We start from the raw sequence: 26,352 nt of genomic DNA, 5'->3' as shown, positions 1-26,352 counted from the left end.
CTTGCACCCAGTCATGCTCAGAGCCCCCGGCACCACCTTGCAGACACAGATGAGCATTATTGAGTTAGAGATGCTAAATGTAGGTAATACATTAGGTACAAAGAGTACTGGTGAGAAAAGAGTGTTTTCGATAATGAATAGGAACAAAAAGTCAGAATTTCTCATGGGAAAGATATTCCCAAAAATGTTGATTGGGAAACATCAAAAGCGCTCATTTGACTGATGTTGAAATAATATAGAAGGTTAATCTAATATATCATTTAAAATAAATACAAAACCAAAATTATAAAATTGAAGTGAAACATTTGTCTTGTCAAGCTGTTGTATTTCCATATTATCAAAGGGAAATATTTTAACTCTTTCCGACCGAAAATTTCACTGAAAAAGGCATATTCTAAAGAAAACATTCCAGCTTAGTGAAACACACTTTCACCACCAGCGAATTTACAAATTTTTTGCAGGTCTATATACAGTTCAATATCTTATCCAGACAGCTAAATTCTGAAGTGGCTCCAGTTAAAACGTAAAACATATTTTCCTTGATATTCTGCAATACAAGGCAAATCGCATTATTTTCTAGGAAGTTTATTCCAAGACACTAGGACACCTTCCAAATGAAACCTTTGCAACATTAGAAAATTGCTCTGTGGCTATTTAGCTCGCTAGAATTAACTTGGTATATAAAGATATTTTCACCTCCTCATTCACCCACAAGAATGCCACATGCCAAGAAAAAACTGCAAGGTCACCTGGAATGTAATTAACTTTTTTTTAAAAAAAAAACCACCTGTGCTTATTTAAACAACAGCAGCATTACCAAATAGCAGGACATCAGCTAATATAGCCTGCCTGCACTATTTTCTCACCTTAACTTGAAAATACATCTAAATACTTATTACATAAAAGTGTTGGTTCCCAGCTTTGTCTGTGGAGTTGTTGGTGATAGTCTGCAGAGAGATGAGTTGCACAGTAGTCCTGGTCATTTTCCTTGTTTCCAGCTGCTAAATCAAAATAAAGAAGGTTAAAATAATATTCTTTTCCTATCAGAACTTTTCCATGGAGATAATTGCTATAGTGTTTGCAAGCTATGAATTTCATTACCAGAAAGTGGTAGAGGGTCCACATGACCGTGAATGGGAGGAGATAAGCTCAATGAGACAATTTTCCCTTAAAATAAGACACACGTTATGGAAAAAGTTGAAAAAAAACCCTGCCCTATCAGAGAATACGTTCTTTCTTTCAACACAAGGAACCCACGGCACTAGAGACCACAACATGGACTAAGCCATTTGTTGCACATGACCATTTCGTGATACTTCAGAGTTGCAATTTATGATCGGCGATGGAACGATTGCCTCGCGCGACTGCAACAAGGGGAAAGATACCGAAACGTTGCTGGAGCAGCAGGCAAGAAAACGGCTCCTCCAGCTGCCTCCCACCCAGAGTAGCAAGTCACGGGGCTGCCCTGGAAGCATTACCCCAAAAAGGGAGCTCTGAATGCCAACCAGAAGCACGGTTTACTGATAGGATGCTGGTGCCCTTTCCTACAGACTTGAGCATAAACCCCCGATCTGGTTGTAAAGGAGAGGCATAATAGTGCTCGTTGTGTCGCTGACATTTCTCTCGGAGGGGGTGGCTTTTCAGTAAGCAGTTATGTTTCCTTATTTAGTTCACCATAATCGCGGATTTTTGCAGCCCTTATTTTTATGTTTCTGAAAAGTAAAAGGATGAAAGGTTTACATTTGGGAAGTCTAGAAGTGACAGCCAACGCACGCGCACCGGCTTGATGTGAAAGTCCGTGGCCACGTAACCACTTCAGGACTATTGCAAGATTATTGATACAGCTCCTGAATTACCAACAATTAACCACCGTGCTCTGGTCGTGAAATCCTTGTTCAATTCGGTCTTTCAGGTAATGAAGACGTACTATTTCTCTCTGGGATGCCTTGTAGGTATCAGCGCTGAGTTTGCTAAGAATATATAGCAAGTCATTACCTCTGCAAGGGCCAAAGCCATGTGAAGTGCCTTCAGAAGTCCTTAGGAAGCCATCTGCTTAAGCCTCAGCTGGGACTTGTTTTAAGGAAGTCACATGCTGCTTTTCAAGTGATTATTTCTAAATGGTGCTCAGGGGCAAGGAGGGAGGGTTGGTGACCACAGCTCCTTCTGTGCAAAGGCAGAGATTCAAGCCATCGCATACTGACAGCGGCAATCACAGGATTTATGCCGAAGGAGCCAAATTGTACGCAACTGCTCGCTCTGGGGGAGAAGAGGATTTCTTGGGTGTCTTCATAGCTCGTTAGCACAGTTTCTACCGCAGTTAGTTCAACCACACAGCTTCTACTCCAGCCACATCCTCCTAAACCCAGGAAAACATCACAATCCCATTTTACGGAGGAGGACACGGAGGCTATTTTAACAGTGGGATCCAATTCTATTAAAAGCTAATGAGAAGATACGCTGTCCAGTGAATTCACCAAAGTCATAAAAAATGGGTTTCAGAGCCAGGGCCCCAGCATAGCAGCTCCCAGGCCCTAATCTGGGCTCAGGCTGCTCGGTATCACAAAATCCTTCCTGCTTTTAACTCCTGCTAGGTCAACGCCAGGCACCTAAACGTACATTGAGGACATCGCTAGCTTCCAGGCTCACGTGCGACAAAATGCAGAACGAGGGCATCGTTCACAGACACCGACGTTAGAACTTGATTGTCAAGAAAGCTGTTTCAAATAATAACCAGGGAGTTAGAAAAAGCATGCCTAACCACATGTCTGCTAAGAAGAATATTATGCAGCATGTATCAGCCCAGACAGGAGCTTGCTTCATAAAACTGGTTTCAATATAGGATTTTAAGTATGTGGCAACTGATAGAGTGAATATAGACATTATTTTACACTGGGAGAATTTCTATAAATTACTAAACTGTAATTTTAATTGACATTAAGCAAGAAGAACCACAAGAGCAGAGCGAGTGCCCATTTCTCACAGCCCATCTATCTTGCGTATAGTTACTTAGGGCTCATATACCACCAGTTTAGAAACATGCATAATTGCTTATGGTCAACATCGTATTACTGCCAGATCACACATTAAACAGATAACCACTATTATTATAAGAGCAACTTCCTTGCCCTTATATTTTGGTCTGGCTCCGAATTCCTGTACTTTACCAGTTTGGTTTGTTGCATTATGCCAGCCTTCTGCCTGTACATGTCATTTTCTACTCCTGTAAGTGACCGGTGCAATAGAGAGCTTACTATAAAAATGCCTATTTGAGCACATGAATAGAATAAATTCAAGAAATATGATCACAGTTGCTCCTGCAATGTTTTTATAAACACAGAGTCTCTGCTTTTTTATTATAGTTAAGGTACAGTGTGTTATTTGGCAGAGGAATCTGACTTGAAAATGTAAAAGGTTCAGGCAACCACACATTTGGAAGTAGAAATCTTTCCTTAAAACACGGCTCTGGTTTTTAAACATAGCAAAATTTCTGGAAACTTCAGTTTCTCAAAGTCTGCCAAAGCTCCAGTCACATGTAACATATTCTTGGGGCTTACATATAATGTTTCAAGTAATAAACAACATCTTGTTTAGAGCAGGATGGAAAAAAAGGGGGAAAGCACTCATTAGGAGTCAAAGCTCTACATCAGTACTAAAAACAAAACATGTTTCTTGCAATGAAACCTCAAAATAACTTTTATAGTGCATTAAGAGATTCATGTGCTCTTCACACCTCTAAAAATTGCAGTTAAAATCATAGGTTAAATTCTTACAGCAATTAGATAAATTATATTACAAATGAAAGAAAATGTCATACTCATTGAAGTGCACTCAGATTTTCAGTAACAGAAAGAAAAGTTCTGTTCACCCTAATTCAGTAACAGAATGAGTTACATATTGTACCTAACTATACATCATCAGTAGCCCTTCAATGCTCTCTGTATAACTCATTTATCATGCACTTTTTATTCAGGAACAAGGCTGTATTTAAAAAAAAAAAAAAAAAAAAAAGAAAGGTTGTTTCCATACGAAGGCTCATCATGCAGAATATTCACAGCTTAAATATATGCACAGTCATCTCTACTAGTCAGACACCATTTCAGTCCGCTCGTCGGGATACACGTTAACAAAATGATATTGAAATACAGAAATAGCACACCACAGCCAGGATTGAAGTATGGGCCATAATGCCTACCTCGCCAGGATCTAGTAAGGTTTAATTCATTAATGCTTATGAAGCACTATGAGCTCCTCAGATCATCACTTCAATTCATTATCACCCCCATTTGTTTTGTATCCTACTTTCCCCCTTAATTTGACAGTGAATTTCTTTCAGAAAGTGTTGCATTTATAGAGTAATGAACAGATGAAAGCAGTTGGAGTGATTTGGCCTCGCTGCATTTGCAGGAGTATAAAAGAGAGCAGGAATCCTTCCCCCTTCTTTCTGCTCAAATCATTTGGCATAGGGTCTGAGGAGAGCATGGAGCTTCATGATGTGCAATGCTTTTCTCTAGAAGCCAGCCCTGACCAAAACTGTGTCAAATTACAACAGAAAAAGTCAAAGGTAAGAATGTAACATTAAGGAATTTGGCATTACCCTGGGAAGCTTCCTTACTTGTATCTGTGTTAATTAAAGATGGGCATGAGCCACAAAGCTCAGAGGGGTATGGATGTAGGCATTTGGTTCTTGGCTCATCTCTAATAATTATTAGATACATTGGATGGAAATAGTTAGAAAGAAAATCAATAAGAGAATGAATCAAGAAAATTAATGGCAATTTCAAATAGGAGTCCACTCAAGGATGGGACAAGATAAAATTAGTAGTCTGTATTAAAACAAAACAAAACACAGTTTGATCAAACTTCCATTCGGTGTAATCTTCTTTAAAGACTTCAGATTTTGGCTTTAAAGAATGTGGGTTAGAAAACTTAACCAAGGAGAAAGGAAAGATTACCTGGTGGAACTCCAAGGTTGCTATAGAATTTCAGAGAAGAAACCAGATTAAGACAACAAAATTACTGGTGGAAGAAAAGCTGATAAAGAAGACTAGAATTTGATAATGGAAGAATTTAATTATTAAGGTATTGATTGGTATGATAACTATGTGGAAGCTAACAAAGTTTGTTTGTAGTGGCAATGCTGTTAGTCCACTGAGCAGCCAGTAGCTATGCTGAGCCCCATACTTGGAGATAGGCATGTATACTGTTATAAAATTAATTTTAATTATAAAATTTAACTTTAATTATGTTTAATTTCAATATAACTTTTTAAGTTAATGATAGGGAGTCCAAGCCTCACTATTATAAAGAGTCTCATAGATTTAAGGGATAAATCAATAGAAAACATTCTTATCAAGAAAAGCTTGGGAGATTCACAAAGTAAATGGACTCAGGTCAAAAGAACAATTAAGAAAACCCAAATATGCTCTTATTAGTCATTCAAAGAGAAAATCTTACTAACAATAAAAGAATCGACACAGCCAATGGCGGGAGGAATTGTGCCAATAACATGCAACAGTGGCAATCTGATAGTTGTGAACCACAGGAAAGCAAATATGTTTTAGTGGGGGGTGTTTAGTAGTTATACTAATTAAAAAGTTCTTCTGACTGGACTTCAAAGATGGGACCTCATCTTTCAGGACTTACAAATATAGTTTCTCAGTTAGATATTTTTGTTCCTGGCATACCAAACCAAGGGCTTAGCGGTTTATAAATGGAATTGACCTCGTGCGGTCCCATGACCAGAAGACTGGTCTCCAGTTCCATATATTATATATTTAATCACTGTAATATAATCAACATACCTGGGAGCAGGTACTTAAAATCCGATCCCCCAAGATAGAAGAGCTCCAGCAAAAGAAGTGGGCAGCAATCACCAAAGCTTGTTGAAGCCGAGACCTTCATCTTTTAGGTTTCCTTCAGACCGGTGTTAAAATTGACTGGGTTTTCCCATGGGCTGGACACACATTTCCATCATCCACTTATGTGAAAGCAAGCACCAGCAGCTGATGCTGTGTTTTGTCCAACACCGCAGACTTCTCTGCTATTGAAAGAAAGGTGGCTAACCCTGGTGGGGTGGAGGTTAGGGACCCCCCCTCAAGGGTTTGGCATGTTCCCAGGCTGCTGAGTAATGCATGCGGAGGCTGTCGTGTCCCCAAAAAGCTTCCTGGCTTAAACGAATGTTGTTTTGCCTAGCTCTTTCCTTGGTTGATACAGAAAGCTCAACTCAAATCCAATTGCCATCTTGGGTTTCTGCCACAGGTGAGAAAAGAGTGGTCCCCAGTTGCTCAAAAACTTGCCTATCATCAGACTTGTTTTCTCATTGATTAAAAAAAAAAAAAAAAATTAATTCTTTTCAGAAATACTTATCATCTTTCAGAGCAAACCCCAGTTTTCACTTTAAAAAACTCAAACTTGGAAAAAAATAAGATTTTGCTTTTCAACGAAAAAAATACTTCTTTGCAACCAGAAGGCTCCACTGTTTGTTCCTCTCCATGATTTATAATCCAGACTATAGCTCATGCAAAGTATTATTGCACTTCAGCAGAGAGCCCTGTTCATGGAGGACCTTGGCACCCAAATTACAGCACCTCTTAAACGGGTCCAGTAAGAACTAGATTACACAAACTCCATTTGGTTTGGTCTTAAATTTTTCATTTGGTTTCAGTTCAAGGGGAGGGACTATTTCCTGTGTAAAATGTTAGCTTTCCAATATTACAATCAAACTACGCATGACCCTAATATTAATCAGGTTCGTCATTGTAATAGAAAGATCTGCAGATGTGAACAGAAAGCTGGGAAGGATAGTAAATATCCTAAAATAGTCAAATAAGGGAAAATAAAACACAAGAAATTACTAATCGGAAACAAAATATTACATAATATATAATTTAATAAAACATTAAGAATTCTTTTTGCAGCAGCAAATAAAGATATACTTCTTGAGCCAAAGAAATCCCTAAGAAATGTGGATAGAGATCTGTAATAAAACAGAAATGTTAAGAAGCATCCCAACAGTCATTTTGATCTCTTGGCACTGAAGTAAAGCAAGTGCAGTGCATAAGGGTTAACTCCTCAGCTCACATAAATCAAGTTAACACCATTTAAGTTAGCAAAATGTATTCAAAGTCAAATTCATTTACTCCAGCCAAAGATCTGTCCCTAACTATATCCTTTGCATTTTATACTGCATTAACTATTTTAACATATTCAGCTTTAAAGCCCAATATACTTCAATATAATTTCCATTACGTATACGCACTTTTGTGTACACATGCATATGCAGAGGAATATATACATATAAAATATTTCTGAAAATCATAATATAAACAAATTAACATAACACAATTCATAGCTATGAAAAATAGAATAGGGATGGTTTTGCAGGATTTAGTAAGGAAACGCGCTGAAAATCCTAATTTGAGTACGGTCAACCAATGTGGATTTATGAGCAGGAAACCTTGCTTAAATAATCTGTTGGAATTCTTCAAAGTCATCCCTGCCAAGGTAGAAAGAAAAATACTATGGATGGTATACAATATGCCTAGACTTTGAAAAGTGTGTTTGATAAGATCCTACATTGGAGATTACCAGCAAGGTACAGAGCCATCGCATAAATGGTAACAAACTTTAATGAACTGATAACGGTCTGAAAACAGCATTCACCGAATGACTTAGAGATTGGCAGTCAATACAGGATAGCGCTTTGGTCAGGTTAGGATCTTGTCTTGTCTCTAATCTATGTAAAAGAATTAAATCAGAATATCAAAAGTATCAAAACGTGCCAGGAGACATAAAAGTTACAGGGGCTCTAACAACAATTGTCTAACACAGGTTAGAAATGCAAGATCGAGATCACCAGCGAATGCAGCATCAGCACCGCCAGGAACGTGCTGCTGTGCTGGAGCACGCAGCTGAGAGAGCAAAGTAAACAGGTTTTTCTGATGCAGTGGAAAATGCGCAAACACGCTCCATGTGGGGAGAGGGATGGAAAGAAACGGTGGAGGGTGCTACGCAAGGGGAAGAGGGAGACCTAGGTGCTGCTTGGAGAGAAGGGAAGAGCTCGGAGAGGAACTGGAACTCCCGGAAAAGGGAAGGAATGAACAAGAGGATGCTTTGGGCTTTTTAATCCTTAGGAGATGGGAAGTTTAGAGGAGATTAAAAAAAATCTTTAGAAACTTAAAAAAAAACCAACCCCCCAACCTTTTTTTTTCTATCTCAATTTAATGCATAAGTGTTTGGGTAAGACCTTTTACCCCAGGGATGGCTACCTTATGTTTTTAATGTAAGGGTCAGATAAAGCTAATCCTGTTTCCCTTGAACCCAAGCCCCATGTAGTTTTGAAGACCTGCCAGTCTCTTTCTGCCCCAAAGGTGGCAGACCTGGGCCCAGAATAGTTCAGCGTGACCGACAGACCAGGGCACAGGACAAAAGCTTCGGGGCTCATTTCTGGGCTACCATGGCTCAGGTCTGTGTTGGAGGAGCTTGACAGCCCTCCTGATGCTTTTTCAAAAGCACCGAAGAGATTATGGCTCCCAAATCCCATTTACAACAGGGTTTCCTCACCAAGAAACACAATTTGCATTCACTTTCAGTGTGCTCCTTGAAAATGGAGCGGGGTCTCCTAAACCTTGGAGGGATTTTAGGGACCTGGAGAAAAGTGAAGATGCTAGCTGGGACCCTTGAACTCACTCCCAGGGGGATTTTTGATAATCCCCAGGGAGCAGGGCCGTGAAAGGAAGATGGCACAGAGGCAAAGAAAGCAAGAACAGGGCTCTGAAGTCCAACAGTTTGGCCCTTCTCCTGGCAGAAGCATATGTCCTCCAACAAATTTTGATGGAAAAATAAAATGACATTTTAGTAGTCATTTTGTCCCTGATGGTAATTACCCAGAATTTTACCAGGTATTTAAACAAAGCATGGCACTAGTTAAGAATGGGGTCTGCTCACTATGGCTTTACTAAGTTTCTTAACTTTTACATCCATGTTACTTCAAACAACTTGTCCAACGCTAGAGCCAAACTCTGTCGGCTTTCATGCCGTATCTACTCCACTCATTTTAATGGACCATCTTTCAACAGCAAGACCAAAAAGATTTGGTCTCATGAGCATTTAACAGAACTGTACAAAGTTTAAAATTTCAGTTTATTATACATTTTTTACTAATTATTGTCTTTATTATCCATATGCAAGGACCCTCACAAAAGAGCAGTCTGACACTGTGGTAGTCACTATACCCACTTCATTTTTTGCAAAACAGTACATTTAGGCAAGGAATGAAAAAAAAACACACAAGTATTTAAGCTATGGGTGTTTGCAATCCAACAGATGCCATGGGAAATGTCTTTTACGTCCCTCATTGCCCAAAGCAATCCTGTCCAGACCCCAAGTGGCATTTGCAATTCCTCTTTGGATCACCAGCTCTCTGGTAAGGTTGGATTCAATCCTCCAAATTCAAAGGTTTGTTGGGTTTTTTTGAGACTCTTACAGGGTTTTCTTAATCACTGTGGATCCTGGACAATATAAACCTGAAGTTTTCTGTGTCGCTTAGATACTGTATACTGACTTTTTTTTTTCCCCACCAGCTATGTGTCTGTGTTTTCCTTTGTCATAACTGTTTCTTCACTGCCTGAAACCAAGAGATTTCTTATTTTTCTTCTGTTTCCAAGTTTCTCAAAGTTCCCTGTCCACCCAGTGCTGCCATCTTAGTTCCTGAACAAAACCTCAGTGTTTCTCAACAGGGTGCAGTATTTCTTCCCCTAAACAATCTCTGCTAGAAGTGCCTCTTTTTTCAAGGGAAAATCTTAAAGGAAAAAAAAGAATCAAACCTTCTATTCATTGTAAAAGCAAGTTGCTTCCCTAAACAAGAGAGCATAGTTAGATATCAGAAATAATTATAAAAATATTGGTCTTCTGAGATTTCAATAGACTTAAATGACAAATTTAAGAGTCTTTGCTCGATCTTGCATCACAGCAACCTACTTTGCCTGCTTCCCACTTTATACTTCACCCAGGGTATTTTTGTTTCACCAGCCTATTGTCTTTGAAATTTCAAAATCATGCAGGTTTATTTGTGACTTGTGCTTCTTTCCCCGTGCTTGTGTTCAGATCTCTAATGACATTCTCCTTTGAGTTGCCTCAGAGGAAGGGAAAAACCCAGGTTTTTAAAATGTCGGCATTCTGAGGAAGCATCTGTATGCTAATTCACTCTCAACTTTGCTAGCAGAAAATTTAAAGGAAGATAGTTTTTAATAAATGAAGACCAGTTAGCAGTCAGAAATCTTTGTAACGTTACTGATTTCGTGGGAGCTTTTTTGCTCCCACCAGCCTTCAAAGCTGTTTCTTGACTTTAGGAGATCATTATAAGTTAATACTTGACTACCAAAAGTCCCGCTCCACCTTAAAAATTGTACTGAATCTGTCAAACATCAATTTTGAATCAATGCCAATTCAGTATAAATAAAGTGTGATATGGACACTGCAGCAAAGGATAGCCTGCAAATCAAAAGAACTGTTATCGCACAAGGAATGTGATAGATTTTCTCCAATAATTCCAATTTTGATCACCTTTCCCAGAGAAGAACTTTAGTGACTCAAATAGGAATAAGATATGAAGCAATCGTTGTTTCTGGCTGTTAAAGATGCTTGATATAAATGAAGCCTGAGCCTAATCCTTTCTAAAAAAGACCTAAACATTAACATTTTCATAATTAGGATGAAAACTGAAGTAGTGGTTGTATCTGGTGAGTTTAAAGCCGGGGGGGGGGGGGGGGGGGGGAGATTACGCCAATTAAAAATGAAAGGTCTAAGAACAAACAGTAAATTCACATAGAGCTATCCGACTCACAGTGTAGTAGGCATTATGTCAAATAAAACCACCGAGTGAACCGAAGTATTAATGAACAGAAGAGATAGCCAGACATGTTTATACAGGCAGACAGGGCTGGAGGATATATCGACAACGCGAGGAGGTGTGTGGTAATAAACTTGAAGGGGGACAGACTTGTTGGGCCAAGTGTCCCTTTCCCATCCAGGAATTCCTCATGTCCTCATTACCCTTTCACCTCTGGACAGCTGCAATATTAAAATCTGGCTCATGTCTTAAGGAAATTGAGTTTAATGTCCTTAATTCAGTCCCCAGTCCACATATATCCGTATCACAAAACAATCATACAATTTGGCTCGACGGACAGCGTCTGCTCAGGAAAGAGGCCCATCCTGGAATGGCAGGGCTGTTGCAAGGCAAGTCTAAGACCTCCATAAAGCGCGTGTAGTCCGTGTAATGCATCCATGGTATGTTCACACGTGAGAGAAACCATCTTATTTCCATTCCTCTGTTTTTCTGGTATCCTTTGCACGTGGCATTTTAATTACCAAAACAATTGGCATGCTCCTATATCATGACAGCAGCCAAGCTGGACAAGAACGAATGTGGCCTCTTGGTTTTCTCATTTATTTCTTCACCTCTGAAGGGAGGGTAACCTCAACAAGGAGCAAGTTATGGGCCTGATTCGGTACGACTCGCTCCTCTCTCAAGCCCAGACAAGGGCTGCAGGGTTAGGTGCTGCATCGATAGATAACGGGGCAGAGAAAATATTAGTGGCGTGTTTTGGTCCTGGGGATTGATATGCAACGCTCCGAACGCAAGAGTCAACTGCTAAATAATCTGGAGTCAGAAAGGGGCAGAGCGGTTGCAGCGGTGAAAAAAATGTGAAGGGGATAAAAATTAATCATCAAAAAGGTTTTATATTTTATGTGAGTAAATCATTTTAACTAACTGATTACATCATACCTCCAGCCAGGCTTCCGATTTGAAATCTTCAGGAATTGGTGGGCAGGGATGTAAAAGGCACTTGTTCTCGTCATCTGGAAAAGAGTTATGTGGCACATTTTCCAACATTGTGGGGTTTTTCTCTGTATCTTTAAGAATATTGGTTTTATGCTTTTGTGACGATTTTCTTCTGATCCATTTGCTTACCGACATAAGGAGCATAAAATAGTATGTAGATACTTGAAGAGTATTAGTAGAAATGTCAATGTACGGGGTGCATTTTGGGTGCAAAGAAGGGTGTAAGATGGAGGATAAGTCTGTCGGCTTGAGGCAGAAGCAGCTGATTTGTAAATAACAAAATTGTAGGATTTATTCTTTTTGATGCACTGCACTTTTATTAAAAGAAAATCCCCTGGAAACCTCTGTAAATGGCATGAAACATATAATTAGACTTAGCTTTTCTCACTCTCCGCTTATTTAAATGCTCAGTAACTTCAGCGGTGATTCAGTAACAACTGATTTTATAGAAACATCTGACAACGAGAACAAATATTTGCAGTATTTTCAGTCTCTGCTCTATATTTCTCCCTGCTCACCACGAGGCACGAGGGAGAGCTTGCCTGCCTTGTGCGCAGACCAGCGCCGCTTTCTCCACTGCTCCCACCTCTAACCACGTCTGCTTTCCAACCCTTAAATAGCGGGTGTGGCTTTTCACACCTTGATCCTTACCTCTGGAACGTTATCCCCCAAATTCTGGACGCGGACCTCACTTGGTAGCTCCGGTCCTCCCCAAAATGGGTGCCACCACCAGGCAGGCTTTGGCATAGGCAAGCAGAGCACTGCCAGGCACAGCGGGTGGGTGGGTGGGTGGTGGCACAGGAGCTAACCCAGGCACTCACCTGCCCCAACAGCAGATATCCAAGGCTGTGCCACGGTAGTGTGCTGGATCCGTGCAAATGCCTTTACTTGTGAGGACATGGCTCAGTCGAATTATGGCACGGGAGACGATAGGCACTCGGCGTTGCAGTTCTTGACTTCTGAGAGCCAAGGACATCACAGCAACCCCATCCACATTGTCAAAATTCTTCTAGAGAGCATTTTGCCTCCTCCCTAGCCCAGAATTTGGGAAATCACAGCCATTCACAACCTCCTTGTGGTAGGCCCTTTGGCAGGTGGACCCGTTGCGTGAACACCAAACAGTATTGCCATATTCTGCCTCATGCATTTCTTGCACCCATTTCCAACCTGTCAGAACAAGGGAAAGGAATACAGTCAATATAGTCACTTCTGAATTTAAAAAAAAAAAAAAGATAAAAATAGCCATTTTTAGAGGGTTTCAGGTTGAAGGTTGCTTGTCAGAATCCAAGAAGAGAGCAGCAGTTGTTCTGACACTGCGGTTTTCACATCCTTGTCAGAGATTTGAAGCAGGATAGCTGATGTGTGTTAAAAAAGGATGGTAAGGTTTTAAAATAGTTTAGATGCTGCCTGGAGCAAGTTTTAAGCGATATAGTTAGAAGCATTGGTGAGAGCATACGTACACCTAACACTATCCGTGTGGGGAAACGACTTGTTTAAATGCCGATACCTTTAATGCGACACTGACCTGGAATGCCACGGAGCAAGTGACCCGGAGAGGTGTCAGAAAATTTCCCAGGAAACATTTTTAAAACATAAATTGGGGAGGGAGTGAGAACGTGGAGAAAACTTTCATGGCAAGGGGAAAAAAAAAAAAAAGCTCTCTCCTGTTTTTGACAGCTCTAATAACCCGGAGTCTAAGATTTGGGCTTGGAAAGGGGCCAGTTGGCCAAGCCTCCATCCACAGACGAGCTGGAGATGATGCTGATAGTCGGAGGGAGGCGAACAGAAGAACTGGCAAGTCCGATGCCACCCCTGACGAAGGGCATGTCTGCCAGTTCGTGGGTAAATCTGCAGTTTAGGTGTGCAATGGTCAGTGGGACGTGTGCCTCTGCTTCTCTTGATCTCTAATACAGTCAGCGGAACGGCAGCAATTTTCCAGATATTGGGCAATTCTGTACACATGGAATTTCTTTGAAAATTATGCTGCAGTATCTAATTGTTTCAAATCATGTGGGTTTTTCTAAATATCTCTGTAACTCTTTCGTTTCTGTAGATTTTAAAATACATCTCCTGAAGCCACAGAGAGAAGAAAATGTTTTCCCCAGGCTGGTGATAAGAAATAATTGGGGCAATCGATCGACGCTGAAACTTTTGGATGGCCATCAAAATGTCAGCTTTGCACCCAGATTCCCTGCCGGTAATTTCACCTCTGTTAGCTTAATTAGTGGTCAGTGGGAAAAATAGCGAGACATTAAGAAAGCCAGGGAAAAGTAAATTTGATCTAGTCCCAAATAAGTAGAACAGGGGCTACTCTGTAGTTATGTAATTCATATTCACTGTTCAGCCTGGGTAAAACAAAACAAAAAATCTCCGTTTTCCATGTTCCTAAATCTACCACAAAGCTATCCGTCGGCCTCACAAAGTCATAACAACATCCGAGGGGCTTTGGCCGACGTTCTCGGCCCCGGATGCCTTAACCCCAACGCTGGTGCTGCTCCTGCTGCCCACAGCAAAGGGGTGACCCCAACCCCAAAAGGGCTCTCTCCCTTTGCAAACAAGCGTGGGTTTATCTCAGGGATGTTTGCTTTCTCTCCTGTTTTTAGATTCAAAAAAAGAGGTTTAACCCCAATTCCCACCTCGTCCTTTTGCAGAGAGCTCGCTGCCGTTGCCACCACCCTGATGGCGAAAGCGATGGCAGGTCTGGGCACCGGGCTCAGAGCTGGGCCCGCCGTGCTGCAAGTGTTGCTCAAGTTTACCGCTTTTGCTATTACAACCTCAACCCGCCCCCCCCCGCCCCAGAAAAAAAGAAAAAAAAAAAAAAAAAAGAAAAGGAAAAAAAAAAATCTGTTATCACTGTGCATATGCAACTGCTAAACATCCTATTCAACATAACTTCAGCCTGTTCTGAGAACTACATTTCACAGTTTCTTTATACAGTATCTGTCTGTCAGATATTGCCCACTAGATTACCATAGTCTATATAATATACTTCCACCGTAAAAAAAAAAAAAAAAAAAAAAAAAAAAGTATCATTGGGGCGTATTTTTTACTAGCCGGTGTGGGGAAAAAACCAAGATTAAAAGTTTAATTTTAATTTTACGTTTTGCATGTACTGTCTTTCCTATATAAATGGCACTAAGCAAATTTAAATACTACCATGTATTTGTGCCTCTGTTTTGGTGTCATGTCTTTAATCTGCTAAACATAAATAGTACTGCATCAATTTAAGGTATTTCTAGAGCATCTATCACCCTGGTTCCTCAGTGTGACAACAAGGAGCCAGTAGCCTTTACTCAGAATAGTTGGGCCCCCTGTACATTTCAATGTACCACTAAAGAAAAGTTCTTAAAAGCTTTCATTTCTTAATAAATCAACTCCAGACCTGGCATAAGCAAAGGCAACTCCTCAGGTCCCGGTCGGGCAGCGCTACTACAATAATTAACCAGCGGTCGAAGGCAGTGGAGCAGAGGCTAGTCCTTTAATTGCTTTATTTATTTATTTTTTAATACCTTTTGGGTTCTGGTTTTGTCCAGCTGCCCCTTCCTCCTTTCTGTTCCCCATGTGGCTGAGCTGTGCTCGTATCAACCCAACGCCGAGCAGGGTTGCACAACGATCCCCATTACTTGCACCTATTTGCTGACCAACTTACAACTGATCTGCAGCTTATGTTGTTCCTTTATTGTCACCAGCTATGAGCGAGGCAGGGTCGCGACGACTATGATTTAGGCATATTAAAATATAACAAGAAAATACTGATGTTGTCTCACAGGGAGGACACGGTAAAAATTTATATAAAAACTTCTCGATATTTTAAATGCTGCAAATAATTGGAACAACCTTTGGTCTTCTCGCTAAGTGTCATATAAACAAGAAGGAACACTGCCTATCTGAGATATTTCTTTATGGTTTCCTAGCTTAACCCCACACGGTTTTAACATGTGTGTGTGTGTGTGTTGCAGGAGACCTTACCGCTGTATTTAAGAAAATGAGGCCTAGATGTGCTCACATCCAGAAGATTCACGGTCTTATTAATGCATATATGCCATGCATAGATTATTAACAGCTTCATAACTAGATAGAAACTTACATTTCAATAAACAGACTTTACAACTGCAAAGAGAAAAAAGTTTTGCATTAGGATGTTACTTACTTCATGTCTTTGTCCTGGGAGAATGCAACTAAAGAAACCACATTTAAAATCAGACATTAGATATGCAAATATGTGTTCAGATCAGAGATACGAAAATTATTCAAATGATTAATTATTCATCATAAAAATGTCAATTAATAATTCTGAAGCATAATAGGCATCTTTCTAACGCATCTTTATTTTTCAAGCCTAAATACTGTTGAATCTGTGTTCAATTGCATTCTAACAAGTTTTTAAAAATTCAACAAAGTAAACAACCAACTATAAACAAAAGTGAGCCACGAATTTTAATCACTGCCAACCGAGCCAAGAAATGTGTCCAAACTTCAACATCGATCCCAGAGGAGAAGAAAAACCGTCTCCATCCCACGGTGCGGGGCAGCGGACGGAGGATGCTCACCCACCGACCCGCCGTCACCTCTCCCAGCAGCCGGAGCCGCTCGCTCCTCTTTGCTCGGCATTTGAAGGATGCTCTTCTCCTACCGCAGACACACATATTGTGGAGGGGAGCTGAGCAGCTTTAGGCCACCAGAAGCGACTTTATAACTGGCAAAATTAACAAAAACATATGAGGGAGACTCACTTTTAACGTGCAGGGACTCGCACGAGATTAAATATTACAGTGTGATCTGCTTGTTAGAAGTGCCCAGGGATAGATAAATTAAAGCCAGACAATCTTTTCCCTTGCTTTTGGCTCGTATCCTATCCCTACATGGGTTTTCCGCAGAGGAACTCGAAAACTTTGGGAATGTTGATTCAAAAGGTTTCTTCCCAAATACCCCATCAGCGGGTGGGGGGAGAGTTGGTCCCTGACCCTTTTTCCTCTCCTCCATGTGTAAATGACAAAAAAGAGGAAAAAAAAAGCTTTGCTCTCTAAATCTTAGTTCATAGGGACACCTGTATGGAGCAAAAGTATCCAGCAGCATCTCGGGGCCACATGAGGCCTTCCCCACTCAGAAAAATTATTCCAGCCTATCTCATCTTCTACTACCGCAGGTGACTGCAGAAAATAATCCCCCCCCGGCAGGTTTGTTTGTTTGTTTGTTTGTTTGTCTGATTCGGGCTTGGGTTTTTTTGCAACCTCCCAATTTTTTCCCAAGGCGAGGGCAGCTTCTGCACCCCAGAGATCTGTGCATGAGAAGCAGCCGGCACCCACGGGGAGCCCCGATCCTGCAGGAGCCACTGCCCCGACGGAGCAGGGCCGCGGGGAAGGATGCTCTCCCCAGGCTCAGCCGCAAGCGGACACATCTCAGCTGGGTCCCCTACGCGGGGATGGTTAATCCCTAATGCAGGAAGGATTCCACACTTTGGGGAAAATACTGGAGAGCCCTAGCTGTGGAGGACCCAAAGTAAATGATGGTTGGACTCGATGATCTTAAAGGTCTTTTCCAACCTAAATGATTCTATGATTCTAAAAGCCTCAGAGCAGCTAACATGTTTTTCGAGGTGGTGAACCTCTGTCTTCACCAGCCTCTAAAACGTATTAGTCAAAACCTATCAGCTAGAACATCTTTGCTGCTCGCTCTCCCATTTTCCTCCTTCCACGCGGGCAAGAAATCGTGATCCCCGTTACTCATCCTGTGCCGGGGAAAAACCAAACACAACGAAATAAGTGAGACCGTGAATCATCCCGCCAGCACGAAGCCATGATGGCAGAAGGTCTCGGCAGAAGGCCTGGGTCATCCAGGGCCCCTTGGTGGCTGGTCCCCTTCCCTGCCCATCACACCCGGCTGTCCAGGGGGGGTCTTTTGGGGGGGTGTCTCCCTTTCTCGTGGTAATGAGCCCCTTGGGAGCAGGGTTTGCCCCCGGCTGGCTCTACAGCCCCACTTGGGGACAGGGCGGGGAGGGACATGTGGTTATCTCCAGGGGGGTTATCTCCACCACGATGGGTTTTGGTGGACCAAGGGAAACGCACTGAGGAGGAGGAGGAGGCAGCGGGCATGGCTCGGGCAGGTTTGTATCAGGACCAGCCGGCTGTCCCCATCTCACCTCCCTGCATTTCCACGTAGGAAAACTTGAGGAAAAGAGGGAAAACCCGCACCCGGAGAGCTGCCCTTAAAACCATCTCCAAGCCACAGCGCTGGGCGCCTTACGCAAGGAGAGAGCTGGGGTTTGCGAGGATATTTTGGGTCTGTTTGGTTTTAAAGTGATGGGCGGGGGGGGGGGGGGGGGGGGGGGGAGATTGTATTTGCAAAAGTTTAAAATAGAGAGAGGCATAGGCTCTGCGTGGGGATGCTGACCGCGAAGGGGCCGGGAGCCGGGCTGCCAGCACCACCCCAATAAAGGCAGGATCTATAGGCCGTCATTATTTCCATCTCCTAAAGAAGCTGCACGCCCATTATTAGTTCAGAGCCGGGCAGGAAATCATCGCCTGGATTAAGGTTAAATTCCATCTCAGAAGGGCTTAGCTGATTGCTAAATGTTTATGTCCAGTGTCCAAAAATTAAAAAAAAATACCAAACCCCAAACCAAAAAACCCTACCCCATATACCACGTTAAAATACCATCTAATAAGGTTGGGTGTTATGCCATCCGGCAAAGATCAGAGCAGTTTATCGCTTGGATGCAAGCCCTGCTGAGGCACTTGAGAGCTGGAGAAACTGTGAGATTGAGGGCTGCAAGAACAGCCTGCAAAATTATGAATAGGGATTATCTGACAATACCAACATGTTCCTTAAAGCCCTTGAGCATCATCACACGGTCTGAGGGTTTGTTTTTTAGTGGAGCTGCAGATACATATTTTAATGATATAACATCGTCGGTGCTCCTGCCTATTGCAGGTTAGGCTGCAGCTTCTCTTAATCTCCGGTTCATCCTCTCGTTTTGTAATCTAGAAATGTATGAAGAATATGTAAGGCGTTTGTAACGGGCTTAATGTATTTTGAGAACTTGTTGGTTGGGTTTTGTTTTTTCCTTTTTCTCATATAAAATGTGGGTGATTGGAAATCGAGCGAGTCAGTAATTAGCATTCACTTTTTTCTTTTTCTTTCTATCATATGCATCTAAATTCAGTTTAGTTCTTTAAGGAATTGCCAGACTGCCCTTGATTTATAGGCAGTGTCTTCTGGATCTGAGAGGATCTAATTCAAATTAATAATACTTGAATCTGATTTCAGGATATTTGCCCTGTGCTATATATTTCATTAAGATATCATCACTTTGTGTGTGTGTGTGTGTGTGTGTGAGATACGTCTGTGTACCTACAGGTATATTTAGGCACGGACAAGTCACGCATCCTGCAAGAAAACAACGTTGGCATTTAGCAAACAGTGGCAACAAAACTTTTAGCAGAGCCAAGCTAACTCGTCCCAGGGGAAATAAAAAATAAAAAAAAAAATTAAAAAAAGAATTAAAAAAAAAAAAAAATTAAAGATCCCTGTTCCCACCTTTGCATAATTACGGATTTCAGTGGCAGGCAGATTTGCTTTAAGCCTCTCCGTGGCTGCCAGGCTGGCCGGGCCCCCACGCAGGCAGGGTGCAGGCAGGGTGCAGGCAGGGTGCAGGCAGGGAGCTGCCTGCTTTCCCCCCCCCTCTGCCTGCTGCTCCCGGACCTGCAGCTCGGTTTTGGAGGGGGGGGGGGACACCCACCAGGGAGGGAGGGAGGAGGATTTGGGGGGTTATTTCTCCGATCCCCCCACCCAGCCCCAAAGCAGGGGGGGTGGGGGGGGTCGGGTGTCCCCCCCCCAGAGCCGAGGACCCCCCCCTGCCTGTTCTGCCTTTCCCCCCCCCATCACAGAGGGGCAGCCGCTCCCATCTAACTGCCAGATATCACTACCAGACGCCCCCCCCAAAAAAGAAAAAATAATCATAATTAAAAAAAAAAATCTCGAATGAGCTGCAAAGACACATTGCGGGGGGGGGGGGTATGGGGGGGGGGGGTGAGGGGGGGTCCCCTTCCTTCCTTTGCGATGCTTAATGGTCAGAAAGGTGTTCTCTGGTCGGGAGGGTTTTGGAGTGCGAGCGTTCGTGCCTACCGCTCGCGTTCCGGTTCTTGCTTTAGGCACCCGTTCATCGCGCAGTTCAAGAGCAGTTTATCTTAGCTTAATGTAAGTAAAAGTCTAGTGTCGGATCAGTGTACCATTTGTTTCAGTTTTCTGCAGGAGGGGGGAGGGCAAATAAAAAAAAAAAAAAAAAAGGCAGAAAAGTGCTGTAATAGATTTAACTCTCGTCGAAGGAGGGAAATTGTTTCGCAGCTCTTTAACACAGCCCTTTGGGCTGCTCCACGGTTACCTTCGGAAAAGGACCGTACGGGTAGGCGAGCTGTGAAGTTTATCTTCGCGTTGAGATTCTTTCGAGCTTTTTTCGAGGCAGAAACGGCTGCGGGTTGTGCTGGGAGTTGGGTAGGAGCGGATCGAGGCTCAGCCCTATCAGCCCCTTTTGCAGATAAACGCCTTCGCTCAGCATCCCCAGCTCGGGCTGCCTTTACTTACTTCGGTGTTAGTTCTCAATTACGTGCAGTGTAAACCAGCTTTTTGATTAAGAAAACGGCAGAGCGTTGGTTAAGAACACTTAAACTTCAAGAAAAAAAAAAAAAAAAAAAGAAAAAAAAAAAAAAGAAATCCCCCTGGGAAACGGGCTCTGAATTGGTTAATAATGTGCAGTACTTGCTAAATTGCTGACTTCCAGATGTGGAAAATATCTTTCTTGTTTAGGACCTACGTAACCTGATTGGATTACGACAGAAGCGTCACATTGGAAGGCTTTTGAGTGATGATTTAATTAACCATACAGTAGAAAGCTGTATTTGCCAGGAAACCCCTTCCATATTTGCATAACCAATCCCTTCAGTGCAAAGGTGGAGTCTGGGGTGCTTTTTTTTTTTTTTTTTTTTTTTTGCTTCTTTTTTTTTTTTTTTTTCTATATGTAATTTTATTTTAATTTTAATACTTGAAAAAAGGTGAAAAACTTGTAACCTCCCCGAAGTTCAGTCCCACGCGTTACTCGTCCGCCCTGTCCCTCTTGCCCATCCAAGCTACTTCCAAGGGAGAGCAGAGCCAGGAAGAGAGCCCATCTCACCCCTGATCCATATCTGTGAACAAAACAGATAGACTGTAAGATCTCAGCACGGTTGCTTTTTTTTTTTTTTTTTTTGCTTTTTTTTCATCAGATTTAGCTGACTATTCAAATAACCTGGATAAGTGCTGAAATGAAATTTTTTTTTTTTTTTTTTGGGGGGGGGGGGGGAAATGCCCCTAAAAGAAACGCCTTAAGGATAAAAATAAACCAGCACCAAAACGAGCAGGAGTCAACCCAGGAGCTTATTTGCAGTGCCCGAACAGAGTTTAGTTTCTAGGCATTATGTTAGGGTAAGTTTTCCCCTCCGCAACAGCTCCGAGAAGCGCTGGGAACCGGGACGGTGCGGGGGCTCAGTCCCGCAGGATGCGACCCCCAACCGGCTCCACGGGCGGGATCCCGCCTTGGGAGGGGGGAAGGGGATCCCACCCGTGGATGGAGGAGGAGGAAGGGGGGTTGGGGGGGGGGGGGGTCCGGCATAGAGCTCGCCTGGGGGCGGGGGATTCCGCCTGGGGGTGGGAAGGGGATGCAGCCGGGGTGGGGGGGGGATAAGACACGCACCCCCCCGAGTGGGAACGGGGGGGCAGAGGGATGCACACACCTCCCCCCCCCCCCCCCCGGTGTGTGTGTGTTTTTGGGTTTTTTTTGTTGTTGTTTTTTTTTTTTTTTTTTCCGGGGGAGGGGGGGATGCCGCGGCTGGCTGACTTTCCGCAAAGCGTCGGAGCGCGGAATAAAGCGCGGAAAAAAGCGCGGAGCGGCGGGGCGGGGGGCGGGCGCCGGGCGGGGGGGTGGGGGGCGGGCGGGAGGAGGTGGAATTGCATTTCTGCCGCTAAAGCGTTCGCGGAGACTTCAAGGTATAATCTATCCCAGATCCTTTCCCAGAGAGAAACTTGGCGATCACGTTTCCACATGATGCTCACGTTTGGTGCTCTTCAATTATCCCTCCCCACAAAGATAGGTGGCGTGTGTTTCAGGGTCTCTCCTCTCGCTCCTACAGAAAAGAAAAAGAAAAAAATGTCATTAGAAGAGGCGTAACACGTCAGTCCGTCCCCAGGTTTGTGTTTCCTGGAGTGGCAGAAAGAGATCAGTCCTAACCTGCCCAGCAGGAATAACGGTCCTTCCGACAACTCTTTGCAAGGCTTTTTACAATTTCTCCAGGAGCTGCATCTCCCTTCACCTTTTCTCCTCCACTTCGCGGCTTCTTCATGCTTTTTCTTCTCACCATTTCTGGCCAAAACTACAAACAAGACTTCGCAGGTAGGTTCGGAATTTAATTCCATTTTCTCCCCCCTTGGTTTTTTTCCTCCCCTTCTTTTTTCTCGCACCACCTCACGCACTAGCGGGCTTATTTAATTTCGGTAGTATTTTATTTTTTTAACGTGTTGGCTTCTTTCTGGCTTGTTTATACTTGGGGCGAAAAACCTCTTTTCTTTTTTTTTCCCTTTTTTTTTTGCTTTCTTTTTTTTTAACCGAAACCTGAAGTCACTCCGGTGCGGCTCCGGGAAAGGGGCGAGCAGTTTCGGGGCGCTCGGGGCTGTGCCACCACCACCCCTGCTCCCCTTACCTGTCAGCCAGGTACGGGAGGTACCTTTTACAACGCAGCAGCAAAAAAAGTTTTAGTGCTAGGAAGGGACTTCATCCTCCTGGAAAAAAAAAAAAAAAAAAAAAGAAAAAAAAAAAAACCACCACCAAAAAAAAAAACCAAAAAACCCCACCAACCCCCAAACAAACATCCCCCCACCCACCTCCTGCTCTTTTTTATTTCAGGTTTCACATCTTAGCTCGGAAAGTTTGCAGGTACCTGTTAATGCTTTGCACGCCCTGAGCCTGCAGAGCCAGCCCGGCCGGGCACCGCTGGAGCCCCAGCCCCGCGCAGGGCTCCCCGGCAAAAGGATGTGTTTCCCCAAACAGAAAGTTTGCTGTTTTGTCTGCTTAGTTAGTTTCATTTCTTTATTTTATTTTGTGAAGTAACACCTTAGCTTCTGGGATCCTAAAGCAAGAAGTGAAAGTACTGACTGGAACTTAAAAGTCGTTTACCAAAAAGCAAAAAAAAAAAAAAAAAATATATATATATATTTATGTGTGTGTGTGTATATATATATATATTATTTTTTTTTTAAGCTAGCCGGTCCTCTGGGAAGAAAAGCGTTCTCGAGATGTGCAGGTTTAAAATTATTGACAACTTTCTGCGGGAGGCTGAAGGGCAGGGAAGGTAGTGAAACGCATTTAAAACAATTCACCATTGGTCGTTTTGCATTAAAACGCCAATTGCCGAGGCAGGCTGAGGGTCCGGGCTTGCCTCGGTTCCTATCCTCCCCTCTCCGCTACATCTCCTGGTAGAGCTGCCGCAGCGATGGCACCGTTGCCCACTCCAGGAGCGGGAATAACTGGCAAATACTAAAGTTTTCTAGCGGGTTTCTCAGCCTCTTCCTTCCTCAGCCACATACATCCACATCCACAGAGCCAGCAATTCACCCTGTCCAGGCGGAATCCCAAGCAGGAGAGTGTGAGTAAACACGCTGACCCCGCACACGCTCTCTCAATATTCCCATCTTCTTACCTGCTCGGAGATTATTTGGCTTTGGTTTTGGGGTTTGTTTTTTTTTAGCCAAGCAGGTTTTATAACCGCAAAGGTCTGAGAAGAGAGTTCAGGCAGAATAAAAAGACCTAGCAGCAACACACTTCACTGCTCAGTCCTGGTGTGAAGCTCCAGCAAAGTGAAAAGACACAAGGGGGGGGGGGGGGGGGAGAGAAAAAAAAAACCCCACTCTACTGCCAAAAAAATATTAAAAATTGTTGAGACAGGTAATAATTTTTTAGGTTTTGTGTAAAAGCCCCAGTGCAGGAGAAGACAATAGATGCGAAGGAGAGGGGGGATCCTGCTCAGGAGAGCAAGGGTTAATTGCCCTTGTTTTACAGTTTGCATCTGTTACATCTTTTATAGCCCCCTGTTTAAACTAATCCTCAAGTCAAAGCATCTTTAAAGCTACAGCATCTTCTGCGAGATGGACTGAGTTTCAGGAGCGTTCTTGCAGCAAACCAAACGCTCCTGCCCTCTCCCTTTGACAGATAGAGCCTCCTGCACAGCCCGAGCACACAGGCACACACAGCAGGTCCAAAAGTTTACAAGTTTAAAAGAAAAAAAAAAAAAAATCAACCAACCAAAGAAAAAAAACCAAAAAACAAAACCCAACTGAAAGCCTGAAAACTCTGACAGCGGTAGTTTTGATTTCTGTTTCTTTTCTGGGAAGAAAAAAAAAAAAAATTGACACTCTGAAGCTTTGTTTAAGTAAGGGGCAGGGGAAACCCTGAATATTGTCAAACTGACTAAAAAGGTGACAGAGGTTTATAATTACACTCCTCGTTGTTAGGGGGAGGGGGAGGTCTCCGTGCTGTGCTTTACCCCAAAAGGAGAGGGGAGAGCCATGTTTCCCTCTCCCCTTATCACTTTGCTGGAGCGTACTTGGGGGGGGGGGGGGGAATAAAAAAAAAGAAAAAGAAAAAGAAAGAAAAGCAGGAGCAGAAGGAGAGAAGGCTAACATTTCGCGTGAAAAGAAGTTCTGATGTCAAATTAAAGTACTTTTAGGAGGAAACGGTCCGCCTAGCATTGAGTCAAACAGCCTACTGTAAAAGCTGTGCATTCCCTCATACGGTCATGAGTTATGACTCATTTGAGATGTAATTCTTGTCTCTCTCTGATCTGCTTTGCTGGTGCAATACACACGCACGCACACGCAGGGACACACGCACACGCAGGGAGACACACACCGAGGGAGAGAGAGACACACCGAGGGAGAGCGAGCCCGAAATCAAAGACAGACAGACAGAAATAAATAAATAAAGAAAGAAAGAAATTAGTAAATCTGCCCGGCTAAAGAGAGAGAGAAAAAAAAAAAAAAAAAAACACCACACCGTGGGGGGGGGGGGGGGGGGGGAACCCGCTCTGCGTCCCACCTCCCCCCCCCCTCCCCTCTCCCCAGGCATGGCACCCCCCCCCCCCCCCCCCCCCCCCCTTCGTCGTCCGTCTGGGTGTCTGGGTTTTTTTTTTTTTTTTTTTTTTTTTTTTTTGGGGTGTCGATTTGGCGCCCTGCGTTTAAACGGGCTCTCCCCATGCCCACATTGTTGCTGTGTTTGGTCGTTTGAACCCATAGAGCCTGCGTGCTGCTGAATCAGGGAGCCGGAGCCCATGCGAACTGCCATCTGATCCACTCTTATCAATGAAGCAGCAGATCATGGCGGATGGCCCCAGGTGTAAGAGGCGAAAACAAGCCAACCCCCGGAGGAAAAACGGTAAGCCGGCCCTCCCCCCCCCCCCCCACACCCGGCAAACTTTTTTTTTTTTTTTTTTCCCGGCGAGAAACAGGAGCGGGGGGGGGGGGGGGGGTGGTTGGAAAACCGGCCGCAGGACGGGGACGGACGGACGGACGGGACGGGGACGGAGCCCCAGCCGGTGGAGGGAGGCAGCGGCTTCTTTCTCCCCCCCCCCCCCCTCCTCCTCCTCCCCTCCCCTCCGTGTCCCAAAATCCCGGGTTTCGCCGCTCCTCCGTCTGCCCTGCGCGGCGGCGGGGTGGTCCCGCGGGGGTTGCGCGGCTGCGGGGCGCCGGAGGGGTTGAGGGGGGGGATATGTGTGGGGGTTTTTTCTTTGGGGGGGGGGGGGAGTGGATGAGGAGGATGAGGGGGTGTAAGGAAAAGAAAGGAGGAAGGGAAAGGGGGGGGGGGGGGGGGAGCGACGCGCCGCCGCCCCAAAGTTTGTTGCGCGGGCGCGGAGCGGGCGGGCGGCTGCCCCGCGGGCGCGGAGGGCGGAGGGGGGGGGGGGGGGGTGGCGGTCCGGTTCGGCCGTCGCTTATCCCGGGTGGTTTTGGGTGCTGTCAGGGTCGGGGAGAGGAGCTGGGGGGGGGGGGGTGTAAGGGTGGGAGGCGCGGAGGAAAGTGCGCGGAGAGGCGCGGAAAGAGAGAGAGGGGCGGGAGGGCAGCCGGTACCCCCGCTGCCGTCCCTGGGAAAAAAAATAATAAGAATATAAAAAAAAATAATAAACCCGGCGGCGTGAGAACCCCGAGGCGGGCTGGCACCGAGTTAGCGACTCTCCTCTCTCTCTCTTTTTTTTTTTTTATTGTTAGGGACTCGAAAATGAAACTTCCTCCTCCCTAATAATTAATAATACTAATGAGTTGGGTGCCCGATTGTCCCCCGTTCCCCTGTCCCCCGGGGGCGCGGAGGGCCGGGGCTCGGTGGGACGCGCTGTTCTGGGCTCATTTCACATTTGGCAGCTTGCGCTGGTGCGGAGCTCTCTTTCTCCGGCTCTCCCCGTCCCTCCCCGAGTTTCTTCCTTTCTCCTCCGGTTGAG

At 44.1% G+C, this 26,352-nt stretch overlaps 1 protein-coding gene and 3 long non-coding RNA genes across 11 annotated transcripts in view; 2 read left to right on the top strand and 2 right to left on the bottom strand.

Annotated features, from left to right (window-relative positions):
* Nucleotides 1-11,806: 11,806 nt before the first annotated feature.
* LOC126045000 (uncharacterized) lies at nt 11,807-14,620 on the bottom strand. Its single transcript, XR_007507880.1, has 3 exons — nt 14,482-14,620; nt 12,667-13,012; nt 11,807-11,862 (listed from the first exon to the last, which is right to left on the bottom strand). It is a non-coding gene; the product is annotated as an uncharacterized LOC126045000 (long non-coding RNA).
* On the top strand, nt 13,277-14,631 carry LOC126044987 (uncharacterized). Its single transcript, XR_007507874.1, has 2 exons — nt 13,277-13,704; nt 13,899-14,631. It is a non-coding gene; the product is annotated as an uncharacterized LOC126044987 (long non-coding RNA).
* Nucleotides 14,632-20,836: 6,205 nt separating this feature from the next.
* LOC126044975 (uncharacterized) lies at nt 20,837-22,908 on the bottom strand. 3 transcript variants are annotated; one of them, XR_007507866.1, is made up of 5 exons: nt 22,810-22,894; nt 22,573-22,651; nt 22,104-22,245; nt 21,929-21,999; nt 20,837-21,024 (listed from the first exon to the last, which is right to left on the bottom strand). It is a non-coding gene; the product is annotated as an uncharacterized LOC126044975 (long non-coding RNA). The 3 variants fall into 3 exon arrangements; XR_007507863.1 differs by lacking the exon at nt 20,837-21,024 and having other exon boundaries at nt 21,793-21,999; XR_007507867.1 differs by lacking the exons at nt 20,837-21,024; nt 22,573-22,651 and having other exon boundaries at nt 21,793-21,999; nt 22,810-22,908.
* Nucleotides 21,075-26,352, top strand: part of ZEB2 (zinc finger E-box binding homeobox 2) — a 116,720-nt gene continuing 111,442 nt past the window's right edge. For 2 of the 6 annotated variants that reach the window (XM_049815274.1, XM_049815265.1), the window contains exons 1-2: nt 22,106-22,265; nt 25,160-25,298. In XM_049815274.1, the coding sequence (XP_049671231.1) occupies nt 25,226-25,298 (73 nt within the window). In that variant the 5' untranslated portion in view covers nt 22,106-22,265; nt 25,160-25,225. The other 4 variants (XM_049815247.1, XM_049815237.1, XM_049815257.1 and 1 more) reach the window with 4 other exon arrangements.

Source organism: Accipiter gentilis, chromosome 1 (genome assembly GCF_929443795.1).
Source record: "Accipiter gentilis chromosome 1, bAccGen1.1, whole genome shotgun sequence".
In the NCBI taxonomy this organism is placed as follows: Eukaryota; Metazoa; Chordata; class Aves; order Accipitriformes; family Accipitridae; genus Astur; species Astur gentilis.
Note: the sequence above shows the minus strand (reverse complement) of the source record. Positions and strands in the feature narration are given on the sequence as shown.